The sequence below is a fragment of the Ricinus communis genome, chromosome 4, assembly GCF_019578655.1.
Source record: "Ricinus communis isolate WT05 ecotype wild-type chromosome 4, ASM1957865v1, whole genome shotgun sequence".
In the NCBI taxonomy this organism is placed as follows: Eukaryota; Viridiplantae; Streptophyta; class Magnoliopsida; order Malpighiales; family Euphorbiaceae; genus Ricinus; species Ricinus communis.
Window position 1 is genome coordinate 5284259 of NC_063259.1, and position 24554 is coordinate 5308812.

At 32.5% G+C, this 24554-nt stretch overlaps 1 protein-coding gene and 1 non-coding gene across 2 annotated transcripts; one reads left to right on the plus strand and one right to left on the minus strand.

Moving 5' to 3' along the window:
- Positions 1 to 19467: 19467 nt before the first annotated feature.
- On the minus strand, positions 19468 to 21828 carry LOC125369824. The gene is made up of 4 exons (XM_048373096.1): positions 21666 to 21828; positions 20895 to 21254; positions 19690 to 20759; positions 19468 to 19572 (listed from the first exon to the last, which is right to left on the minus strand). Exons 1-4 carry the CDS (start codon positions 21826 to 21828, stop codon positions 19468 to 19470), a joined length of 1698 nt encoding a protein of 565 aa, XP_048229053.1.
- On the plus strand, positions 21329 to 21435 carry LOC112534310. Its single transcript, XR_003078606.1, has one exon. It is a non-coding gene; the product is annotated as a small nucleolar RNA R71 (small nucleolar RNA).
- Positions 21829 to 24554: the final 2726 nt, after the last annotated feature.

Sequence of the window (24554 nt, forward strand, 5' to 3'; positions counted from 1 at the left end):
CTTTAGCCTCGGATTTTCCTGTCCTTCGGTTCCCGAGACTTGAGAAAGCAGTAACTCTCATCATAGGGTTTTCTGTCTTTTCCTTAATATTTATATCTGGAAAAGGGGTGCTGACGCCATTAGATCAAGAACCACACACGTGCCTAATTCCAATAAGCAACCCATATTATGCGTATAACTCATCAAATCAATAGTTGATTTCTATGTTGTGTGCATATATGTTGTTTATGAAGATCAAACCTTAAATTTTTAGAAATCTAAAGGTTCATTATTCATCTTCTAAATCATATTCATTGCTGTCCAAAATTAAATTAAATTAAATCAAATCAAAACCTAAACATATATGCACATGCCAAACTCTTAGGATGAATAGTATGTGAATAATTTTTCTTTGATCATCGGGAATCCAATTTCATATTATCTTGAACGAATTTTGAACATCAAATATTTAAGAAAAAATGTTCTAACAATTACCCATGCAATTATTTTCAATTAATTTGCGCATCCAAATTTGATTAGAGATTGTATGTTATTGATCACATCAAAAGTTATCTATGTAGATAGCATAGATTTCAGATACCCAAACTCTAATCAAATGAGATCCAAAAATTCTAAAAATCTCCAAATCATAAGTTCTATCCTTTAGGGCTCATATGCAATAAGAATCACCCAAGAAGGTGAAGTATAGCTATGGCAATCAACGAAAATACTAAAACAGCCTAGAAATTTCAGATTTGCATGCTTATGATCAATTAACAATTATGCAACCATTATGATTAAATTAATCGATAGAGACTCTGATACCACCGTTGATAATTAAAAATAAAATACAAGGAAAGGCACAATGGAAGTAATTCAAAAATTTTCTTAATTCCCACCAAGGATCTCATTGATTTAGATAGTCATAACACACAAAACAAGTAAAAGATGGAGAATGCTTGCAACGGGTGTGCCGCCTATTCTAAGGAGTGCTCCTTGCTTTGTTGATTCTTAATTCTTGATTCTTCAAGGATGATTGTTGTACTTTAAAGCTACTCAAATGACCAGCCTCTAATGGTAATCCACACAAACTTTAAAGTTGGAATCTCCTATGAACAATCTTTCACAAGAGAGAGAGTGGAGATGATAAGGAGTGAATATAGTTCTAAGCTAGGTTGAATCTTAATTAATCTAATTAATTAAGTGTTGATTGCCTCATTCTTCTTCACACACATATACTAGCTGCCCATCATACTCTATATATATACATGGGATTTAATATAGTCTTACAATAAGTAAGGCCTTATTTACTCTTAAGTTGGGCCTTATTGGGCTTGTTTAAACTAAGTTAAATTTATTGATGTTGTAGGGTCCTTATAGCCGAATATCATAGCCCAATATATATTAAACTAATTAACTTTTAATTAGGCATAAAGTATATAAGCTTAAGTCTAATCTTAAGCCTCATTTCAATCTCAACTTTAATGCTATTTATATTTGGCCTAAAAGGTTCCTGACATGTTGGCATCAAATAATGAATTGTGAATTAAACCCTTTTAATCCAATGTTAATTCTCTAATTAGCTTAATTCATATTTCATAGATCAAGATTGGCATCTAATAATGCATTATGACCACCTAATTGTGAGGAAGGATTAAAGTGCTTTAATCAACCTTTATAGTGAACAATCTCCCAATGTAATTCAATCCTTTCATTGTACTTTTATCCCAATTGATTCATAGAGCATGGATGCAAGTGTCAACTCTATAATTGAATCAATCATATTTGTTCTTGATAATTGTATATAACATCTTGAATAAGATCTATGAAACACTTTTCATAATCTTCATTCAAACAACCTTAGCCAAGGATTTTCATGTTAAAGCATATCAAGAATCATTAAGATAAGGTCCCATGACATATTTATTACCTTGGGCAATGAATTCTTTACTAATAATTTATTATCTTCATATGACTCTTAGTATTTCCAATGACTATCCCTTGAGTGCTCCATGGATAGGAGAACATAAGATAAAGTATAATAATTCTCATATAAGATAATATATTGTTATATTAAGTCTAAGGATCACATCTTACATGATTGTCACAAGACTATTGCCCATAGACACTTGGGGTAAATTCCATATAGACTACTCAGTAGGGTCATGTTCAATGTACTTGTTCTTGTAACAAGCACCCATATGCTTATCTTAGAATCCATATTCCTCAACCTTATGAGACAGGTTACTTACTTCACAAGTAAGTGATAACACATTATGGTAGTCTCGAGCATTTGATTAATATCCAATAGTCAATATCTAATTCTTGATCAAACATCGATTATGAATAAAGTTTAGGAATATATGTAATGAGAACCTTATCATTATAAACTCGCTTTATAATTTCTCTTACATTTATGTTTACATTCCATGGTGTTCATCTCTGACGGTTTGGGTTATTCCTTAATAATACCCGACTACTCGTACCATTAGAATCGAACAATGCCTTTATTATAATTGTATAAATTAACACAGATCTTTTGACAACTCTTTGTCATTAGGGAATACTCTAACACGGGTGTGGTTCCCAAATCATCAGGCGTAGTTCCCTAATCAATGGACACAGTTCCCAAATCACCAATTGTTGTCCTCAAAATTCAAGCAGGCGAAGTCCTCAACTTAAGTAGGCCTAGACCTTGACTCAATCAGGCATGGTCCTTCAATCAATCAGGCATGGTCCTTTAATCAAGCGGGCGTGGCCTTTACATCAAAGTCAAAAATTTACATTAGGTCGGGCTTATGAAGCATGGCTTCTATGGCTCAAAATCATGTCCTTTATGTCATATCCTTGATATTTATGCTTTATCTTAATTTATTTAAAGTTCATTTGCATAAATATCGACAAACTGGTGCAACTGTCAGCACCTATTTTTTCAGATCTAGATATCAAGGAAATTACAGAAAATCCTATAATGAAAGTACTGTTTTTCTCTCAAGTTTTTGGAGATTGAGGACGGGCAAATCCAAGTCAGAATTAGAATAATTAAATTAAAATTAATTTTCTAGAATCAAATTTCAATCAATTGTTAGAAAAAAATTAACTTTAAGGGGTAAAGCGGCAATTTTCATAAGTTCAGAGACTAAATTGGCAAAATTTCCTAAACTTTTATCCCACAAAGCCAATTGGCTCTGTGTACAGCTGAGTTGGCTTTACACAAAGCTGATCCGCTTAGCATAGAGCCGAATCGGCTCTATGTAGAGCAAGTCGACTCTACACAGTGCCGATTAGCTAATTTTTAAAAATTCGATGCTGTCTTAAGCTTGCTTTTGACTTAAAACGCTAAAATTCATAAAAAGAAGTTTCTAGAAGTGATTTGTGATAATTATTAAATATTTTTAGTGATAATTATTTGAATAAAAAAGATTTTATTTTATTTTATTAGATAAAAGAAAAAGATAATTAATGATTTTTATTTTAAATTATTAACACTTATCTAGTACATCTAAGGTTTCCTAACCCTACTGCTATAAATAGAGTAATATGCTCTAGGTTTAGGGTTAGCTGCATTCCTCAAGGTTTTCTTATAGAGATACATCGACATATGCAGAGAGTTAGGAAGCTACTAAGAAAGAATTCTAAATTAGGAAACCCATTCAAGAACGATAGAAGCTTTTTTGAAATCCCAAAACAATACTGAATTCTCATCCAATCTTTGATTCAACCACCTCATCATCTCTAGAGACTCACAGATCAGCAAACTACAGTGACAACCTGAGGGTTCCAAAATCCAGCATCATTCACATCTTCTTCGCTTTTCTTTAATGTTATAATTTTAGAAACATGTTAGGATTGATTTCAAAGGTTTTATATGATTTATGTGATCAAATCTAGTGTTATTAATACTTATATATGTTTCTATAATGTGTATGCATGCTGAATTTTGGATATGATAATATAAACAATATTAGATTTTGAATTTGGTAATATGTTTTCTATTTGGTTTTGAATCTAATATTTTGGGATAGTTAGGGTGATATGTTAGTTTTATTCTTTTGATTATATGATCATATTGAATTTTTAGGATTACGTGATTGAAGTCTAAGATCTGCCATGTGAATTTTTATTTGCCTTCTATCAGTTTTTTTTTTGTTTCCTAGGATTTATATTATTTTTATGATTTCTCGCTTAAATTCATTTGTTCTATTATGGTTTTTTACTTCATATTTTAAAGTTTTAATCATGCTTTTATCTCTTGTGCATGTTAAATCAATTTATAGGTGAGGGAGGATCGAAAAAATTAGAAAACTGACCATAATCAAGCCTTAGAGCCGATCAGCTCCATGTAGAGCCAATTCGGCTCTGTGATGTCACCAATCGGCTGTGCGCTAAGCTGAATCGGCTCTGTGATGTCATTAATCAGTTGTTCATCCCAAATTGCCCTAATTCGTAGAGCTTTTTAGCCCTTGTATCGATTTTTGCCAATTTTAACTTATTTTAGTCATTTTTCTTAAGTTTATTAGTTGTAGGAAACGTTATAATAGTTAGATTTACTGCTTTCTTTATTTGGTTTTATTTGTTTTTGCTTTATTTTGATAATGGAAAATAAGTGTTACGTGATTGTTAACTAAAATTGGACATCTAGACTTAGGTCCTTAAACTTGGACTTTGGAATGGAATTTGTAGTCCATTAGGTTAATATATTGGAAAGTGTGGGCTTAAATTAAAATCTAATTAGACTTAGTGGACTTTGCCATTTTTAGTAATTAATCAACCCACTTCCAATAGGATTAAATTGTAGTGCTTAATATGTAGAAATATAACTGGTGCATTTAAAGAGAATAACTTGTTAAATAATAAAATTAAAGACAAAGATATAAAAATAGGAAGTTGGCTTCCAGATCCATCTCAGGATTTATGGTGTAAGCTTCCTTATGGAATCCAGAAACATCACTCATTAGTAAAAGTGTCCCGAAGAATTACCCAGGTGACGACTCTCATCTCCGCACTAGTCTCTATGACTAGTTATCATGTTCTAAATTAGCTTGAAAAGTCTTGCAGTGCAAGTATTACTATGCTCAGTGTCGACTTCATGGCGTGTGGGATCTTTGAAGGTCCCAAGACCATTATCGCGGGCTTAAATGAGGCCACGCTTTTGGTCTTCGACGATTACACCAAGAAGATTAAAGGTAATAAGCAAAAAACCTTAAAAGAATTTCACTTTTAAAATTCCCTGCCTTGGTCACTAAAGACACTTGAATGTGCGCCCAAAATGGCCACCCATAGGTTGGAATGTGGTGCTCACCTATCTCTCTATCTAACCCTGGCATATCGTCATAAAACCAAGCAAATACCTCTTTTATTTTTTTCATTATTTTCTTCAATTCTCTTCTCTCCTCATGAGTTATATCATGAGCTATAATAATGTTCCTTGGATTTTCATTTGTGCATAAATTAAATGAATCAATCTGTATAGAATTAATCAAACATGAACATGTCATTATTATCAAAATGCACACTACCATCAAGAAAAAAATGCACAAGTAAGCAAAATCATTGTCCATATCATTGATCTTCAAAACGAAACAAACATCATCCTCATAAAAAATCAAATGTTATTACATCATCATAAAATACATCAATGATATACTCCTCTATCAGGGCAGCTAACTCTTGTTAACTTATCTTTTCAGGTAGAGCAATGAACTCTTCCAACTTTAGCTCCTCAACTTTGGTGGTGACCTTCTCACAGACTTCTTGGATGCTCAACTTGACCATCCCTTTGATGATCAAATTCTAAAATATCTCAAATCTCGGCACCTTAGTACCAACTACTATAACAGGTTCGGGCTCCCCAGAGTAGGGTTTCTACTTTTAGACTAATACATCTTTTAGAGACTTACCCTTTTGTTTGCCCTCATTTTCATCCTCATGATAACCCAACCCATGTCAAGTCTTCTAACCTTTGAAGTCTGGCAACTCTGTGATACCATGCTAGCTACTTTAGGGTCCATGCAGTCCTCGTAGAGAACAACTTAGAACCCAGTAGGGGCTTCTAGCTCTTTCACAACTTCTTGAATAATTGAGACAACCTTACCACCTTCGGCGTCAGTGGTTACTATTTCGCCTTCATGAGGGAAAATGGTCAAGGAAGTCCTTATAAGGCATGGAACCATGGCCTTCCTAACAACAGTGAAAAAGTTATTGGGATGTCCAAGATAGTGAACTACACCCAGGATTTGATAGGGCCTATTTTTATCAGTGCTGAGAACGTTCCTTCCATATCTCTCTTTTCGTTTCATTATAGACTCTTATGACCATATCATATGGCTTTAGATCTTTCACAATCATCCCCAACTTAGGGAGTATGCGAGAAGGATACACATTGATGGCTGACCTATCATCTACCATCACATATGGAGTCCTTTTCCTCTTGACCTATGTTGCTATATAGAGAGCCTTGTTGTGGTCTCTTCCCTCAAATGGTAAGTTCTCATCCGAGAAACTGATAATCTCGGTGGTCTTATCAGTTATTATTTTAATTATTTCCTCATGAGTAGCTGTCATGCTTGGATTAGAGCCTTTCTATGACTTGATGAATGCATTAACAACTCCTAGATGTTAGTTGTCTTCTTCTCTTTCTTCAACTACTCTAGTATCCTATTATCCCCTTCAGAATCTTTTTCAGCCTACTTTAGTTCTTAAACCCCCATATCTTGACTCTTACCTGTACACTCGGCTTCTATGTTAGAGTCGTTGCCTGCCTAAATGTCCTTGCCCTAGCGTCTTAGACTTCACACTCATCCCTAGAGCTACACCAGATGTCAATGGCATGACTGACTTCTTTTCTCCTTCCTTCCGAACCTCCAGAAGACAAGGCTCACAAGCCACCTAATCATCATCCAACCCCCAACTGCTTGGCATAATATCCTCAACTCGTATATCAGCCGAAGGAGGCCTCGAATAGCAGACTTTGAAATTAAACTTGCCTGATGACTGTCGTAACAAGTCTTCACATTCGTATTGAGGGAGTTGCCTAACTTTCCATTCCCCATAATCAATCAAGTTTTGAATCTCATGCTTAAGATGGTTGCATTGGTTCGTCACACGCCTGAAAGCATGGTGATACTCATAATACTAACTATTGTGAAGTTTAGGATTATTCTTTAATGATGGGGGCTTGAGTTTCCCGCTCCATTTTAGGTGACAGAATACCACGGATAATGATGCCCCACCTCGGTGAATGTTCTTTGTGGGCTATTTATTTCGCTCTCTAGTTTTGGCTTAGGTCAGGATACATCTTTGAAAGAGTTCATGACCTCCTTTTCACTGAATTTAGGTATGATCATGGACACTTAGCTTTGTTGTTTTAATTTAGTAAAGGGTTTCTTATAATATTGGGTTGGTTTGGCTCAGTTAGTTTTCCGGCATCGATGAGGTCTTAAATTTAATGTTTCAGTCAGATATAGTTTTTTGTGTGTGGCCAGGTGCTTGATGAAACTTGCAATAAGTGTTGAGTTTATAGCCGAGGGCATATAGGTAGGTGGATTTTTTAGGGTGGTTGATTGGGGCATGCCATTCTACACTAGCCTCTTAAAGATCTTTTAAAAAGGTTGCCTAAAGTTGGAGAACTTTCTCGTTTGCTGGATAACATTTATGTCTAAATTCCTTCTCCCTCTAGCTTGATAATTTGGCCTTCCGCTGATTCGCACGATCTTCCTTTTGTCATTTTCGATTTCTTCGACATGAAGTCCATTATCATACAGGTCCATGAAGGTCTTCGAGTTCACCATTTGAAGCCTTTTGACCAACTAGGAAGAACATTTCAAACCACCATATGAACTTGGTCCTCTTTAGGGGGCTTGTTCTTCATCAACCCAACCTTGTTTCTCTACTTGGTCAAGAAATCGGAGAAGGACTCATTCGGTTTCTGCTTAGTGGACTCAATCTCTAATTGAGACTTCCAATTGAGTATTATAATAATATTGTTTAACAAAAGAATTAGATAGATCTTGCCATTCTACTTTGGTATATTTCTCAAACCATGATACTAGTTTATAGCAAGTCCTTCTAGTGACAATACAAATAGCTTGACAATTTCGGTCCTAATCAACTGTGTATTTCTTGTGATAGTTACATATTTCTTTAGTTGAACTTTCAGATCACTAGTCCTATTGAGCTTGTTCATCTCGAGCACCCTGAACTTTGTGGGCAACTTCTTTTCGAAATCCTAGGTCAACTCCAATCCTTTGATTTTCAGCATGCCTTGCATCTTGTCATGCCTGATGCTTAAGCCACTTACAGCTTCATTGGTGGCAAAGGCAGTCTCCCTTTTAGCTTGGTCCAATATATACTCATCAAGATCCCAAAAGTTCTAGGGCACTCCCCTTCTAGCAAGATGTTTGGTATTGGCATTGACGACAGTAACAGTTTTAGTGGCAACCGCACCTGGGTCAATAATGGTAAGCGGATTAGCTGGTGTAATTGGAGAGTAAGTGGGGCTTGATTTGCAGCCATCCAATCAAGAGTTGTTAGAGTACCTCCCGGATCACACCTGTTAAATCGTTAATGACAACATTTTTTAGGATCTCAACATCTTGCTCTTTAGCTCTTTCACTGGCCATTTCAAATGTAGTTTCAGTGTCACTTGTGGAAGCTTGATGTCTTGGCTTTTCAAGGTGCTTTACTATAGTCTGGATTCTCAGTGAGCTTGGTATTCTCTCCAACCTTCCATTATCTTGTCTCCTCCAACCTAAAGGAGTGTCTATATGGCTAAAAAATAAAAGGTTAGTATGATGCGTGTAATGCATGAGATATTAGAATACATCCTAAAGACAAAGATTTGTCAGATGATTTTGTGTTAATTTATACATATGATGGCATACAATTATACTAAAGGCATTATTCGACTATAATGGTAAGGAATAATCCAAACAGTTAGAAATGAACACCATGGAATGTAAACACAAATGTAAGAGAAATTATGAAGTGAGTTTATAATGATGAGGTTCTCATTTTATACGTTCTAAACTTTGTTCATATTCAATGTTTGATCAAGAATTAAATATTGATCATTGGATATTGATCAAATGCTCGAGACTACTATAATGTGTTATCACTTACTTGTGAAGTAAGCAATTTGTCTCATAAGGTTGAAGAATAGGTTTTCCGAGATAAGCATATGTATTTTTGTTACAAGTAAAAGTTCATTAAACACGATCCTATTGAGTAGTCCATATGGAATTTACTCCAAGTGTTTATGGACAATTGTCTTGTGACAATGATGTAAAACGTGATCCTTAGACTTGAGATAACAGTATATTATCTTATATGAGGAATACTATACTTTGACACTATTTTCTGTTCTCCTATCTATGGAGCGCTCAAAGGATAGTCTTCGGTATATTAAGAGTCGTATGAAGAAATAAATTATCAATAAAGAATTCATTGCCCAAGGTAATATTTCATGGGACCTTATCCTAATGATTCTTGATATGCTTTAACATGAAAATCCTTGGTTAAGGTTGTTTGAATGAAGATTATAAAAAGTGTTTCGTAGATCTTATTCAGGATGTTCTATGCAATTATCAAGAACAAATATGGTTGATTCAATTATAGAGTTGATACTTGCATCCATGCTGTATGAATCAATTGGAATAAAAGTATAATGAAAGGATTAAATTACATTGTGAGATTGTTCACTTTAATCCTTCCTCACATTTGTGTGGTCATGATGCATTACAAAATACCAATCTTGATCTATAAAATATGAATTAAGTTAATTATAGAATTAACATTACTTAGAGGAAGTATCAACGGTGCAGTTGTTGGAGAAAAGCTCAGCAATCATTAAGAGGAGATTACTAAAGAATTTTAAAGATCTAGGGAGTCTTACTATTCCTTGCTTTATTAGTAATTTGAATGTTGATAGTGCATTAGCTGATTAAGGGCTAGCATTAGTGTTATGCCTTATAAATTGTTCAAGAAATTTGGATTAGGAGAACCTAAACCAACATTCATGAGTGCTCAATTAGTTGATAAATTTATAGTATACTCTAGATGGTATCATTAAGGATGTGTTAGTTAAGGCCGAGAATTCATTTTTCTTGTAGATTTTCATTCTCATGGATATGAATGAGGAGGTTGATGTTTACTCAACCATGGTAGACCATTTCTTTCAAAAGCTAAAGTCATCATTGATGTTCATGATATCTTTTGCCAAGCAGATCGATTCTATGTTGGCGTGCTTTCCATCAAAAGCTTCCAGCTAATGCAAATTTGCAGTGCAAGGGCATGCCTTTAATCTCTTGATGTCGGCTTTGTGTGAATCCTTATGAATCAATTAATTATGCACTTATGTCTTGTCCTTATGTTCTTGCTCTCTAGACTATTCTACAAGATCTTTCAAGTCTAATTCTCCATTTTTGGCTCTGTGCTTGAGCTATATAAGACTGCCTCTTCTATTATCGTTTCAAGCCAAATTATGATTATTTGGAAAGTTGGCATTGTGACTTCGTTTTGGCTTTTATGGAAGGTGCGTAATCATGCCACCTTTCAAAATTTCTTTATGCCCATCTATATTATTTTTCAGAATCTTTGTAAAAGCATTAAGGAAATCGAGTCTTCAAGGCTAGCCATATATGGAATTCTCATTCAGCTTTGCTTATTCTTCAACATTTATATGTTCTTGGCATTCCAAACCTAGCTATCATTCCATGTGCAATCTGTTGGTTTCCTCTACTTCAGAATTGGTTCAAGGTCAACATTGATAGGGTAGCAGAAGTCTGCGCTGGTATGGCTAGTGCGGGTGGGATTTCTAGGCTTTACAATTGTTGTTCTGTTGGTTCATTTGTAACCCCACTTGGTTGCAAATTTGCTTCGAGTGGAGCTGGTTGCGGTTATGGTAGCAATCCAGTATGATGTTCAGTTCAATTACAACCCTCTTTGGATTGAAAGTGGTTCGATAAATATTGTTTTCCTTATTCAAAGTAAAAGTTCTGATGTCTCATGGCACCTTCGTAAAGATTGGTACTTGCGTCTTTTATCCTTGCATTCTCTCCAAATTCATGCTTCTCATATCTACCGTGAGAGTAACATGGTAGCGGATTTGCTTTCTAATTTATATATATATAACTTAGAACAAAAATCAGAAACAGATCAGAAGATCAACAAGTTTCTGATGTACAGGATCCTCAGACCGAGGCAAGCACAGAGCATACACTTGATAATAAAGAAGATGATAGAAGATGAACTTTAAACTTTATTGATGATTACAGACTTTGAACATAAACAAGAAACAAATATACAATCTTTGAAATAAACTTTAAAAGCTTTGAACAGAAGAAAATATATACTTACAAGAGGAGTACGAGAATATAAGAGGAAAATTTTTACAACTTAGAATAAAAATCAGAAACAGATCAGAAGATCAACAAGTTTCTGATGTGCAAGATCCTCAGACCGAGGCAAGCACAGAGCATACGCTTGATGATAAAGAAGATGATAGATAAAGAAGATGAACTTTAAACTTTATTGATGATTACAGACTTTGAACATAAACAAGAAACAAATATACAATCTTTGAAATAAACTTTGAAAGCTTTGAACAGAAGAAAATATAAACTTACAAGAGGAGTACGAGAATATAAGAGGAAAATTTTTCTCTCACTCTAATCTCTCTCTTTTCACTCTATATTTCTTCAGCTTTGTGGGACTTGAATAATAGAAGAGACATATATATATACACATTGAATAAAGATAAAATGATATAAACTCAATCGTAAATGAAGAGAGTCAAAATATTGATTGCAAACTAAAATCGCAAAGATTATTCGTGGCAACAAACCGTAAAAAAAATTGAAAGAAAGAAAAAAAATCTTAACAATAGAAATAGAGCTAAAATATAAATGTATAAAATTGAAAAGCATTTTATAAAAGAAATGAAATAAATGAAAACAAAACAATTCTAGTCTACGTGCATCCCTCATCTATATACCAAATCTATAGATTTTTGGTATTATTAGCTTAAATAATAGAATATGTGTTAATTACTCAATGCTAAAGTGTATTACATTCATATATACATGTCACTCTCCTATTTATCAGAGTATTGTTTATACCCAAATTTAACACTCGCCCAAGCCTATTAAATTTGTTTAGTCATTTAATTTTGATCCAAAATCCTGAAGCCTATGGATTTTGGCCCATATCTGAATTCCTGGCCCATGTGTAAATCCTTAGCCAACTGGCCAAGAGTTGGTTTAATAATTCTTAAGGATTATTGACATATGAAAATGAGGAAGCAGAAAGGTGGAAGTTAGTTACAATGACTTTTAGAAGCTTGAAGCATGTTCTTATGAGGTGGGAAGAAATGAATACGAGTGTTAGCCAATGAGGAAGTGGTGTGGAAGTGAAGTATATTCAAGAAAGAAAAGGCACATTTATATTATATGAAGAAGAATGTTGAGTAAAAGCAGGAAGTAGAATGAAATGTGAACATGAAGGTGATAAGAATAAAGAAGTAAGCAAGGAAGTTACATCCTTATCAACATGTACAAAATATAAAAAGCAACAATACATGCTCTTAAGATAGGGAGTTAATTGAGGATCAAGAATATGTTAGAGTATGCCCTAAATACAAAGAGTTGTTAGATGATCTCTATTAATTTAAACATCAAAATTGATGGCATACAATTATATTAAAAGCATTGTTCGACTCTAATGATATAAGTAGTTGGGTATTATTAAGGAATGATGCAAACTATGAGAGATGAACACCATGGAATGTAAACACATATGTAAGAGAAATTATAAAGCGAGTTCATAATGATGAGGTTCTTATTACATACATTCCTACACTTTGTTAATAGTCGATGATTGATCAAGTATTAGATATTAGTTGTTGGATATTGATTAAACACTCGAGACTGCCATAATGTGTTATCACTTACTTATGAAGTAAGTAATTTTTCTCATAAGGTTGAGGAATAGGGATTCTGAGATAAGCATATGGGTGCTTGTTACAAGAATAAGTTCATTGAACACGATCCTACTAAGTAACCGTATGGAATTTACTTCAAGTGTATATGAACAACACTCTTGTGATAATCATGTAAGATGTGATCCTTAGACTTGAGATAACAGTATATTATCTTATATGATTATTACTATACTTTGATACTATCTTATGTTCTCCTATCCATGGAGCGAACGATAGGCATTGGGTAATAGTAAGAGTCATATGAAGATAGTAAGTTATCAATAAGGAATTCATTGCTCAAGGTAATATGTCATGGGACCTTATTTTAATGATTCTTGATATGCTTTAACATGTAAATCCTTGGCCAATGTGTTCTGAATGAAGATTATGAAAAGTGTTTTATAGATCTTCTTGAAGATCTTATATGCAATTATTAAGAATAAATATGATTGATTCAGTTATAGAATTGACATTGCATCCATGCTTTATGAATTAATTGGGATAAAAGTACAATTAAAGGATTGAATTACATTGTGAGATTGTTCAATGTATAGGTTGATTAAAGCACTGTAATCATTCCTCACATTTGGATGGTCTGATGCATTGTTAGATGTCAATCTTGATTTATGAAATATGAATTAAGTTAATTAGACGATTAACATTGAATTAAAAGGGTTTAATTTATAATTCATAATTTATTGTCAATATGTTAGGAACCTTTTAGGTCAGACACAAATGGGCTTAAAGTTGAGATAAAATGAGGCTTAAGGTTGCGCTTAAACTTATATACATTGAGCCTAATTAAAAGTTAATTAGTTTAATATATATTGGGCTATTATATTTGGCTATAAGGGCCCTAAAAGTATACTTATGTATTAACTTAGTCTAAACAAGCCCAATTAAAGCCAAACTTATGAGTAAGTATGGCCTTGCTTATTATAAGACTAGGTTAAATCTCATGTATATATATATGGATTATGATGGGTGGCTAGGGATGGGTAATGCATGTGAAGGAGAATGATACTATCAACACTTAATTAATTAGATTAATTAAGATTCAACCTAGCTTGGAACTAACATTCCTTCCTCATCATCTTCACTCTCTCTCTTATGAAGGATTGTTCATAGGAGATTTCAACTTTGAAACTTGTGTGGATTACAATTAGAGGCTGGTCATTTGAGTAGCTTTAAATTACACCAATCATCCTTAAAGAATAAAGAATCAACAAAGCAAGAAGCACTTCTTGGAATAGGTGGCACACACCCTTTGTAAGCCTTCTCCATTTTTTGTTTATTTTTATGTGTTATGACTATCTAAATCAATGAAATCCTTGGTGGGAATTAAGAAAAATTTTAAATTGCTTCCATTACGCCTTTCCTTATGTTTTAATTTCAATTCTCACCAGTTCTATCAGAGCCTCCATTGATTAATTTAGTCATAATAGTTGCATAATTGTTAATTGATCATAAGTATGCAAATCTAAAATTTCTAGGCTGTTTTAGATTTTTCATTGGTTGCTATAGCTATACTTTGAAATTTTGGGTGATTCTTGTTACACATTAACCTTAAAGGATAAACATTATGATATGAATATTTTTTTGGATCTCGTTTGATTAGGGTTTGGGCTTTTGAAATCTATGCCATCTACATATACAACTTTTAAATGTGATAAAAAATATAAAATCTCTAATCAAAATTGGATGGGCAAATTAATAAAAACAATTGCATGGTTAATTGTTACAACAACTTTCTTGAATATTAGATGTTCAAAATTTGTTCAAAACAATTTTGGATTGGATTCTTAATGATCAAAATAAAACTATACACATACTACACATCCTAAGGGTTTGACATGTACATGTGTGTATGGGTTTTGATTTGATTTGATTTGATTTTAGAAAGCAATGAATATGATTTAGAAGATGAATAATGAACCTTTAGATTTCTAAAAATTTAAAGTTTGATCTTCATGAACACCATAGATGCACACAACATACAAATAAGTGTTGATTTGATGAGTTAAATGCATAGTATGGGTTTCTTGTTGGAATTTGGCACATGTGTGGTTCTTGATCTAGTGGCAAGCCTTTTGAAGATGAACATCAAACTCAGATCATGCATAAGATGAGTTCTTGAAGCAATCTTGAAGGTTGATTTGAATATTGATCATGTTTCTTGCGTAGTTGCTTTGTTTCTTGATGATTGCCATGTGAATCTTGATTACCTTGAATTGTTTGATAGAAATTTGATTTTCTTGATGATGGATCTTGATGAATCTTGATAAATTTAATTAATTCTAGAATTAATATGATTAATTAGCATGTTAGGTCTTTAAATCTTGTTAAATAAGGAGTGTTTTGTAGGGATTTCTAGATGAAGTATCCTAGTTGGCATATGACTCTTTGTCTTAAGACATATCCTAGTTGTCTTAGGACTATAATCACTTATCCTAATATGATTAGAAGATTAATTTAAAGATTGTTTAATTACTACAAGTACTATAAGTCCTTTAGGACAAGGACTTCTAATTTTAGAATCCTAGTTGAACTAGGAAGTTGTCTAAACTAAGACAATAGTTTGACTTTATGTCTGAAAATTTAGGGAATTAAAGGAGAATTTTATTTTTTAAAATTTGATTTAATTAAATAATATTTCTCATTAATTTTTGTTAACCTAAGACTTATGTCTTAGTTTTCTAGTATGACTAGGTTGTTTGTCTTAATTAAAACATAAGTTTGATTTTATGTCTTAATTTTTGACTTTGTGTCCTAAAAGGACATAAAATTAAAATCAAGAATATTTTAAAGAAAATTAATTATTAATTAAATCTGATTTGATTAATTTGATTCTCTACAACTTTCTTCAACTAAAATTAAATCTTAATTTTCTAGTATGACTAGGATTAGTAAAGTTTCTTTGGTCAAATATTGACTTTATTTCCTAATTCTTTTTTGGCCAAAAATTGCACTCTAAAATATGGAGAATTTTTATTTTTGAATATATGATTATTATTTTAATTTTTTATACTACATTTAGTCATTATTGCATGCAATGATTAAATATCTTGAATTATGCTATCTTGATTCTTTTATATGCTTTATATAATATGATTATATTCGGCATGATGAATGGTTATGAACTATAAAGACCAATGTGATTGTGTTGAATGGTTGAATTTTTTGATTTAGTATTTTTGAAATAAGGGTTGTGTTCTATGATATGTCTTTTTTAGTACTCACAAGTGCGCGAACCGTTCCTATAGTAAGGGTAAGTTCACCACGATGTCGATCTCTCAAGGAACTATGAGGCCACTTATTATAAAGACTAATTATCAACACAAAACAATAAAAGTAAATCTAAACACTCTAAATCATATGTTTGAGAGGATAATGGTCATAAAGTAAAGTAACTAAACAATAAATAAATATGCAATGCAAATGCAAATGCTTATGATCTAAAACTATATGCTAAAAATAGTATTTAATCTAGCCATTTACTTAGTAATCTCCTTATTTTATTTTAAGCCTAGATCTAATGAATGAGATGGTGATGTGCCTTTTTCCTAAATCACTCAAGCTAATGATACAACTTAGGTTTCTTATACCAACATAGATTAAAGTAAAGATGATATTTCTAATACTTTTAAACCTAAAGATTTTCATAACAATTACTATTGCTAAATTAATATGATGGTTAACTAACAATAATAACTGAAACTAATAAAGATATGAAGGTAAAGAAATCATTCATTAAATAAATAAATAACAAGATTCATACAAAAGTAGAAAGACTAAACTAAATACTTATGAAAACTAACCTAACATATTTAACCCAATGATCATAGTATTAAATAGAAAGACAAAAAATAAGAAAGTAAAAAGCTCCCTCAAGATCCAGAATTTCTTCAAGTAGGAAGAAGATTGGTCCTCAGTCTCCACTTCTTGAAAAGCTCCTTAGATCCTAAAAGAACAATGAAAACTAAAACTAAAGTGTTTATGAAGAACTGTAAAGAATTATGGAGAGAATAATGGTGGCAGGTGTAGAGAGCAGGTAGGAGAAAACTCCCCTCCTTCTTCCTTTCTCTTCTCCTCTTTTTTGCAGAGATTTATATAGAGGAGAGTCCTCCTCTAAATAAATCTCTCTAGAGATGAGTATACTAATATAAGTCTATCTAATAGATAAGACTTAAAGTATCTTAATCTCCACCAAATACTATTCCATAAATAACTCTTAATATAAATCCTAATAATTATACAAAATGACTAAAATATCCCTTGGGCCTTATAATTAGCAGTCCATGCGTCTTAATCTTGGGCCTTGACATGAATATGTCCCATTAAGCTTCTTTTAGCTCCATATTTTCCTCTTTTTGCTAATATCCCTGAAAATAGACATTTAAGCTTAAGTGAGGCAAAAGCACATATTTTCACCATTTTATATATAGAAATATATCATTAAAGCTTTAAAATACCCTTAAATATCTATACATAATTTGGACCAATCAAATACCCCCACACTTAAACTTTTACTTATCCTCAAGTAAATAGCAACTGAGTATTAACTTTTGCAAAAATCATGAAAAACGTCCCTACTCAGCTTAAAGATATTATTCAAAAGAATCTCACTAATGCAAAGATCATGTCAACCCAAGAACATTTGATTCATAATAATTTTCTTTAAAAATATAAACTCAATCATTGTTAATCAAAAGACTCAAGCATCCAATCCTTTACACCTGTTTCATAACAAATAGTCTAACTCATCTTTAAAGGATACAACTATGATGCATAATCCAAATTATCATAACCCTATTCAAAAAGGCAAAACCTTCATTCAAAAACAGGAGATCAATAGACATTTATTACTTACTTTTGAAGCTCTTATACTTTTTCTTTTCTTTTCTTTATATCCCTTGGATTTTAATTTTTGATACTTGGGGTACTTCTTTCTTTCTTGAGATGTTATGCCTTTTTACGCAAATACGAACATGGGTAATGAATGCACCGGGTTACTTAACAAAACATACAACAAGATGCTTTGCATACTCATAATCTTAATTGCCTTTTTACGCGAAAATCAACATTGGTCATGAAGATCCCCGGTTACTAAGCAACTAAAATTAGCAGAATAGAGTTGTTAAACTTAGAGCTTTAAACTTGCCCAAAGCATATCTCACAAACTTAGGTAAGCCAATTTAATAACAAGAAAATCATAATCTAAATCATACACTTCTAATCATACCCTTGTCGAATGTTGTTAAACTATTCATCATGTCCATATACAAAAGATGAACACTTGATCATTTAAGTGCAAATAACTCATGAGTTCATATTTATACATGTCAAAACTAACTCAAGAGTTCAAGAATCTTAACATAATAGCATTCTTTCATCGACTCTTATATAGAACAATAAGAAAAAGCTGAGTGGAAAAATTTAAAATTTTGTAAAAGATTAACCAAAGTTGTTAATTCTCATGGCATATGACGTATAAAGTTTAATTGAAGAAATATTCTATTTTCCTCCCCCACACTTAAATTTGACATTGCCCTCAATGTCATTACATATAGAAAAATAAAGAACAAAGAGGAAAAAGATAGAATACTCCCTTGGAATTTTGCAATACATAGTAAGCCATGAACTTGAATTCCAATCTCCACCATCCAAACCTTAGAAGCACACTTGAACACACATTATTGATAATTATAAAAAAAATAAAGAAATAAAAAATTCAAAATAATAATAAAGAATTCAAAATAATAAACTATACTAGAAAGATTAAATCGTAAGATAATTAAAAGTTAGATCCTAATAAATAAATATAAATTCTAGAATAAAATTTAAAATAAAGTCCTAGATCAATGATATGACTATTTATGTGGAGGAGATAGATATATATTTAATTTTAAAAAAAGGTATTTAAACTAAAAATAATTCATAATTAATCTCAATTTCTTGGATTTAATTATTTTTATTTTTGCTAAAAAAAATTTCTTTTTTTTTACAACACTGCCTACACCGCGGGCCCGTTCGTTCGCTGCGTGCCTATGCCGCGGCCCGCTCGTGCTGCCTGCCGATGCTGCGGGCCTGCATGCGCTGCCGCCTCTGCTGCCGGGCCCGCCCGCCTGCTTTGCAGTATGTGGGGCCATGCCGGCAAAGACGCGAATCGCTGGGCTGCCGGTTTCCTCGTGGAGCATCCTGCGACTCGCCATCGCTACTGCGAGTTCGTGTTGTCTCCGCCACGACCGCTACGAGCCCGTGTGAAAATTCATTGCCGCAACGCGTCGCTATAATTTTTTTTTTGTTTTTTTTTTTTTTTGCTTTAATTGCTTCTCATGGAGACATATTGCCTTTTGGGGATCAAATACAAGCCTACAAGATAACATTAAATAAATAAAAAATAAATAATAAATAATAAATAAAAAATGGAAAAAAAAAACAAACTTAAATGCATAAAAACAAAAATACAATTGCTAAGTTTATTGTCTATAGCTAGACATTCCTGATTATGCTCATGGTGAGCGTTCATCCGCGCACTCCACCTTTTCGTCATAAGCCATTCCTTTTAAGTATGGCTTCATACTATTTATGCGAACATCTAAAGTGTCATGAAAATTCTTGTCAATCAAGAATGGAATATCATCATATAATTGTTCATAAACAAGAGAATCTAAATAATTATATGAACACTTATCAATATTAGATTTAGGAGATAAAGTTAGAGAATCAAATACTTTAAGTTCCACAGTTTCTCCTAAAACTGTCATGGTAAGTTTTCCATCATGCACATCAATCACAGTTCTTGTAGTTGCCATGAAATGTCTACCAAGGAGTATGGTTTGCTCTTTATCCCTTGTTGGTGTATTTTCCATGTCAAGTACTACAAAATCAACTGGAATTATTAATTTACCTACTTGCACTAGCAAGTCTTCTACTATACCTCTAGGGTATTTTATCGATATGTCTGCAAATTGTAGATACATAGTGGTAGCCTTCAACTCTCCTAAGCCAAGTAGTTCATACATCAAATACGTCATCAAGTTGATGCTTGCTCCCAAATCTAACATGACTTTTGTATCCTTTTTGGCACCTATTGTAATATTAATGGTGAAGCTACCAGGATCCTTCATCTTAAGGGGCAATTGATGTTGAAGCATTACACTTGCTACTTGTACTTTTTCGTTGTTCGCATATCGTCTTTTGTTGGTGTTCAACTCTTCAAAGAATTTTGCATAAGCTGGTTTATTCCTGATAACATCCAACAAAGGTAAGTTAGTATTAACTTTAGAGAGCATTTCAATACTTTCAAAAAAAAATTCATCATTTTTGCTCTCTTTGGGTTGGTTTACAAAAGGAATAGGGGGTCTATAAGGCTGAGCTGCCTTATGAAATTCGGGTCCAGAAAATGCTTCCTTTTCTTTCTTCTCCAACCTAAGATTAGGCTCTACTTTTTCTTCCTTTTGTATGCTTTCCTCATTGCTTTGCACTAATCCATCATTTTTAGGTGTACCTGCATAAGAAGAAAAATTTGTTTCAGTTTCCATAGCAATATTATCGACAACCTCACATCTTCTAATAGTAGTAATGCAATTGGCTTGTTCAAGTTGATTTGATAGTTCCTCTTTATTGAGCTCTTCAACAATTTGTTCCATTTGAGCTTTTAAACGTTTTAGTGAAGTCTCAATGGAATCTGTCTTTTTCTCATTCCTCTCCATCCTATCATGAGAAGCCATCATAAATGATTGAAGTGTTTCTTCCAAACTTGGCTTCATTTGTTCATTAGATCGAAGAGTTTGTTCTTGATCTTGAAAGAAAGGATTGGAGTCCCTTTGGAATTGAGAATATTGGTCTTGGTAATGAGGTTGATTTTAACTTCTCAATAATTCTGGTGGGTTTTGGTCATTATATTTCCAAGAAAAAATTGGATGGTTTCTCCAACCTGTATTATATGTGTTGGAATAAGGGTCATTCATAGGATGCATGGGCTGGTAAGAATCCATCAAATTTGTTTGGTCATACATATTTCCTCTGTAATTATTAAAAGATGAACAAACATTAGTACTATGACCATAAATACCACAAATATCATATACCTCATTATTTTGTGAATTTTTTATTGAAGTAAGTATATTAACTTGCTTAGTCAATTCAGTCAATTGTATGGCCATCTCACTATTAGCTACCACTTCATTTACTTCTATTCTCTTTGTCCTCACACTCTTTTGTAGAGAATTGGCTCCTAACATCTCAAAGATATTATAAACCTCATCAGGTGTCCTTTCTAACATAGCACCCCCAGCTGCATTATCAACCATACATTGATATTGGTGTGTCAACCCATCATAAAATGATTGGTTAGTTATTGGGAGTGGGAATTTATGGTGTGGGCATTGCAATAAAAGTGATTTGAAGCGATCCCATACTTCATGAAAATATTCAGCATTCTTTTGATAAAAATTAGAAATCTCACCTCTTAATTCTTTGGTCTTTTGCTGTGAGTAAAATCTACTCATAAACTTTTGATAAATTTCATTCCAATTTCTCAAAGAATTAGGAGGCAAGGTCATTAACCAAGCCTTTGCTCTTTCTTTCAATGAATAAGGGAAACACCTCATTCTTAGTTGATCCTCATTAAGTCCAGATAATGGGAAAGTATGAACTATAGCATAAAATTCTCTAATGAATGTTAATGCATCCTCACTAGGCATACCATAAAATGAAGGAAGCATATTAAAATGAATGCTCTTAAGTTCATAATTCCTAGATGTATCACCTAGAACTATGCATGAAGTAGTGTTACCAATTGTAGGCAGTGCATAATCTTTCATAGTCATTCGCCTTTCAGCTCCTACTTCTCTTGGCGGGTTTGCCATGATATCAACTTCTTCCTTTGATTCTTCTTCTAATTGTTTCTTGCTAAGCATACAAAATAAAAGAAAAATTCAGATTAAAAGAAAAAACTTAAAAATAAAATTTACAAACAAAACAAAAACACATAAACAAAACAAATCACAAAACATAAAACAAACTAACAAACACAAGACACTTTTGATAATCAATCAATATAATAAATTTGGACACAATTCCCCGGCAACGGCGCCAAAACTTGATATGTCTTTTTTAGTACTCGCAAGTGCACGAACCGTTCCTATAGTAAGGGTAAGTTCACCACGAGGTCGATCTCTCAAGGAACTATGAGGCCACTTATTATAAAGACTAATTATCAACACAAAACAATAAAAGTAAATCTAAATACTCTAAATCATATGTTTGAGAGAATAATGGTCATAAAGTAAAGTAACTAAACAATAAATAAATATGCAATGCAAATGCAAATGCTTATGATCTAAAACTATATGCTAAAAATAGTATTTAATCTAGCCATTTACTTAGTAATCTCCTTGTTTTATTTTAAGCATAGATCTAATGAATGAGATAGTGATGTGCCTTTTTCCTAAATCACTCAAGCTAATGATACAACTTAGGTTTCTTATACCAACATAAATTAAAGTAAAGATGATGTTTCTAATACTTTTAAACCTAAAGATTTTCATAATAATTACTATTGCTAAATTAATATGATGGTTAACTAACAATAGTAACTAAAACTAATAAAGATATGAAGGTAAAGAAATCATTCATTAAATAAATAAATAACAAGGTTCAAACAAAAGTAGAAAGACTAAACTAAACACTTATAAAAACTAGCCTAACATATTTAACCCAATGATCATGGTATTAAATAGAAAGACAAAAAATAAGAAAGTAAAAAGCTCCCTCAAGATACAGAATTTCTTCATGTAGGAAGAAGATTGGTCCTCAGTCTCCATTTCTTGAAAAGCTCCTTAAATCCTAAAAGAACAATGAAAACTAAAACTAAAGTGTTTATGAAGAACTGTAGAGAATTATGGAGAGAATAATGGTGGCAGGTGTAGAGAGCAGGTAGGAGAAAACTCCCCTCCTTCTTCCTTTCTCTTCTCCTCTTTTTTGCAGAGATTTATATAGAGGAGAGTCCTCCTCTAAATAAATCTCTCTAGAGATGAGTATACTTATATAAGTCTATCTAATATATAAGACTTAAAGTATCTTAATCTCCACCAAATACTATTCCATAAATAACTCTTAATATAAATCCTAATAATTATACAAAATGACTAAAATATCCCTTGGGCTTTATAATTAGCAGTCCATGTGTCTTAGTCTTGGGCCTTGACACGAATATATCCCATTAAGCTTCTTTTAGCTCCATATTTTCCTCTTTTTGCTAATATTCCTGAAAATAGACAATTAAACTTAAGTGAGGCAAAAGTACATATTTTTACCATTTTATATATAGAAATATATCATTAAAGCTTTAAAATACCCTTAAATATCTATACATAATTTGGACCGGTCATTCTACCCTAGGTTGTAAAATCCTTTTCTCATCTAACTCCCCTTGAATGCAACTTAAGGTTTCTCTAAATCTTATGTAAATGTTATATATACTTTTAAATAGTTAGGTAGAATTTATTTTTGTAATTCGGATGGAGATATGGCACCAAATTAGATGAAGGGGATATTACTTCAAAACTTGAAGATCATGAAGGCAATACCTAGATTTTAATCATCTAGTTATTTTCGATGGCTCGAGATAAATAGTTTAGAAAGTCTATAATCATCCATAGTAGTTTAGCATGCTTAGCTTGATATATGCATGATCATGCCAAAGCATGAAACCCTTACATTTGATATTTGTATATCCATGCCAAAGCATGAGACCTTAAGCACTCATTGGAATAGGCAGCACATGCCCTTTGTAAGCCTTCTCCATTTTTTACTTATTTTTGTGTGTTATAACTATCTAAATTAATGAGATTCATGGTGGGAATTAAGAAGAATTTTAAATTTCTTCAATTGTGCCTTTCCTTATGTTCTACTTTCAGTTCTCAATAGAATATGCTAGACCATCTACCAAGCTATGGAAGTCTATAAATAGGCAAGGATCCCAAGTGAGTAAACCCAACTAACCAACCAATCAAATACAAAAACAGACCTAGACTCTATAAACTTTATTTTTATATTTATCCTTAGATTAGAACAACTATCATTAGATTAGAAAAGCAATGTTTAGTTGTTGATTATGGTATGATTGAAGCTTCCAAGTGTTCCTCGGTATTCAATTACATCTTGGAAGTCATTTGTTTTATGCAATCAAATTTATGAAGCTTTCTAGTTATTGTTTCAGCATATATTTATTGCAATTAAGTTTCTTAGCTTACATTTGATGTCATTGCTATTAGCTTACAATAATTTAGCTCTTACCTTTATTACTTAAGCTCATTTTCGCATTCCTAGCTTATTAATTACATGCTCACGACTTAATCTTATATCCTTAACTCATTATTAGCTTAATATTTAGCTCATTAATTAGCTCTGCATAGTGATTTGGCAAAAATATATCAGTTTAGCGAAGATCCTAAGATAGTTTAGGTTTATTTATTACCTACACAATCATCTAGATTAGAAGTCAAATGGTCGAGCAATTTATGTTTATTACATCTGTCAACACCCATTTTTCGAATTCAGATATCGAGGGAATTATGGAAAACCTAATAAA

Bases quoted from the DNA above. Each gene is read 5' to 3' on its own strand.
- LOC125369824 (XM_048373096.1), bottom strand. From the start codon at position 21,828: ATGGCAAACCCGCCAAGAGAAGTAGGAGCTGAAAGGCGAATGACTATG. The intron at 21,255-21,665 runs GTATGCCTAGTG...TTGATAATGCAG, and splicing joins TATGCTTCCTTCATTTTATG to CTGGGGGTGCTATGTTAGAA. The intron at 19,573-19,689 runs GTATTTGATTCT...TTGATTGACAAG, and splicing joins GAGAAACTGTGGAACTTAAA to AATTTTCATGACACTTTAGA.